Below are 1,192 nucleotides of genomic sequence, written 5' to 3'. Positions count from 1 at the left end.
TGGAATATAATGAACATCATAAACCGATAAACAAAAACAGATCCAGAAACAGAAAAGCATTGGTCAGTCAAACCTCAGAGGGAAGGTAGGGGAGGATGGGGTTAAGGAGGAGAGATCAACCAAAGGACTTATATGCATGCATATAAGCCTAACCAATGGACACAGACACCATGGGGGGTGAGGGCATGAGTGGGGGTAGGGGTGGGAGGACACTGGGGGGTTAAGGACACATATGTAATACCTTAATAAATAAAGGGGAAAAAAAGATCAATGGCCCAAATGCCTCTTTACCTTAAGAGATGAACTAATAATAATGGTGGTTGTCCATTTTATATTTTCTTCTTCAGCACTTTCAGCCATCTGTCTTTGGATCAATCCGTTTTCTAATGGTACCACAAACTAAGAAAAATGAGAGCAAAAAGAACACAAAAACATGTTTGTTTGATAAATAAGTAAATTAAAGACAGAAATAAAACTAGGGTAATGGAGACATTCTTAAAAATATCTGAAAGTCAAAATTGGACATTGAAAAGTATCTGTCTTATATATATTAAACTTATTCAATATTATGCTTTCTATTAACAATAATTAAAAGCAACGATTCCCACTTCAGACAACTCACATTTTTCACCTTGAGTGTGTTATTATCTATGGGCTTGTCATACATTGCCTTTATTGTACAGTCATGCACCACAAAACATTTTGGTCAACACAGACTACATATCTGGTGGTGGTCCCATACTCTATAATAAAAGGGCAATATGCAAATAGACCGAATGGCAAAACCGAACAACCAATCAAAGCATAATATGCTAATGATATGCTAAGTTGTAATATGCTCAACTGCCCACTGTGATGTGCACTTGTCATCAGGGGGCAGACAGTCAACTGGTCAACCAGTTGCTATGATGTGCACTGACCACCAGGGAGGCAGATGCTCCAACCAGTAGGTTAGCTTGCTGCTGGGGGTCCAGCTGATCAGGCTGGGTGAGATGGGGTCAGACATGCCCTGGAGCCCTCCTGCGGTCCCTCCCGCAGTTACTCCCTGGCCATCAGCCAAATTGCCCCTATCAGGACTGGGCGAGATGGCCCTGATCGGCCCCAATCGCTGGCCAGATGGAAACACCCCACCCATGCGTGAATTTCATGCACCGCGACTCTAGCACTGACATAAAATACAAACACAATGAAG

The 1,192-nt window shown here is 42.2% G+C and overlaps 1 protein-coding gene across 1 annotated transcript in view; it reads right to left on the bottom strand.

The window, feature by feature from the left end:
• The window catches only part of LOC102766145 (chromosome unknown open reading frame, human C1orf146), a 10,565-nt gene extending 10,171 nt beyond the window's left edge, over window positions 1–394 (bottom strand). The window contains exon 1 of the mRNA XM_006758181.2: window positions 292–394. Within this exon, the coding sequence (XP_006758244.1) occupies window positions 292–360 (69 nt within the window). The 5' untranslated portion in view covers window positions 361–394. The remainder of the gene's footprint in view (window positions 1–291) is intronic.
• Between the last annotated feature and the right edge of the window lie 798 nt (window positions 395–1,192).

Source organism: Myotis davidii, unplaced genomic scaffold, assembly GCF_000327345.1.
Source record: "Myotis davidii unplaced genomic scaffold, ASM32734v1 scaffold674, whole genome shotgun sequence".
In the NCBI taxonomy this organism is placed as follows: domain Eukaryota; kingdom Metazoa; phylum Chordata; class Mammalia; order Chiroptera; family Vespertilionidae; genus Myotis; species Myotis davidii.
The sequence above is the reverse complement of the archived record's forward strand: the minus strand, read 5'-3'. Positions and strand labels throughout refer to the sequence as shown.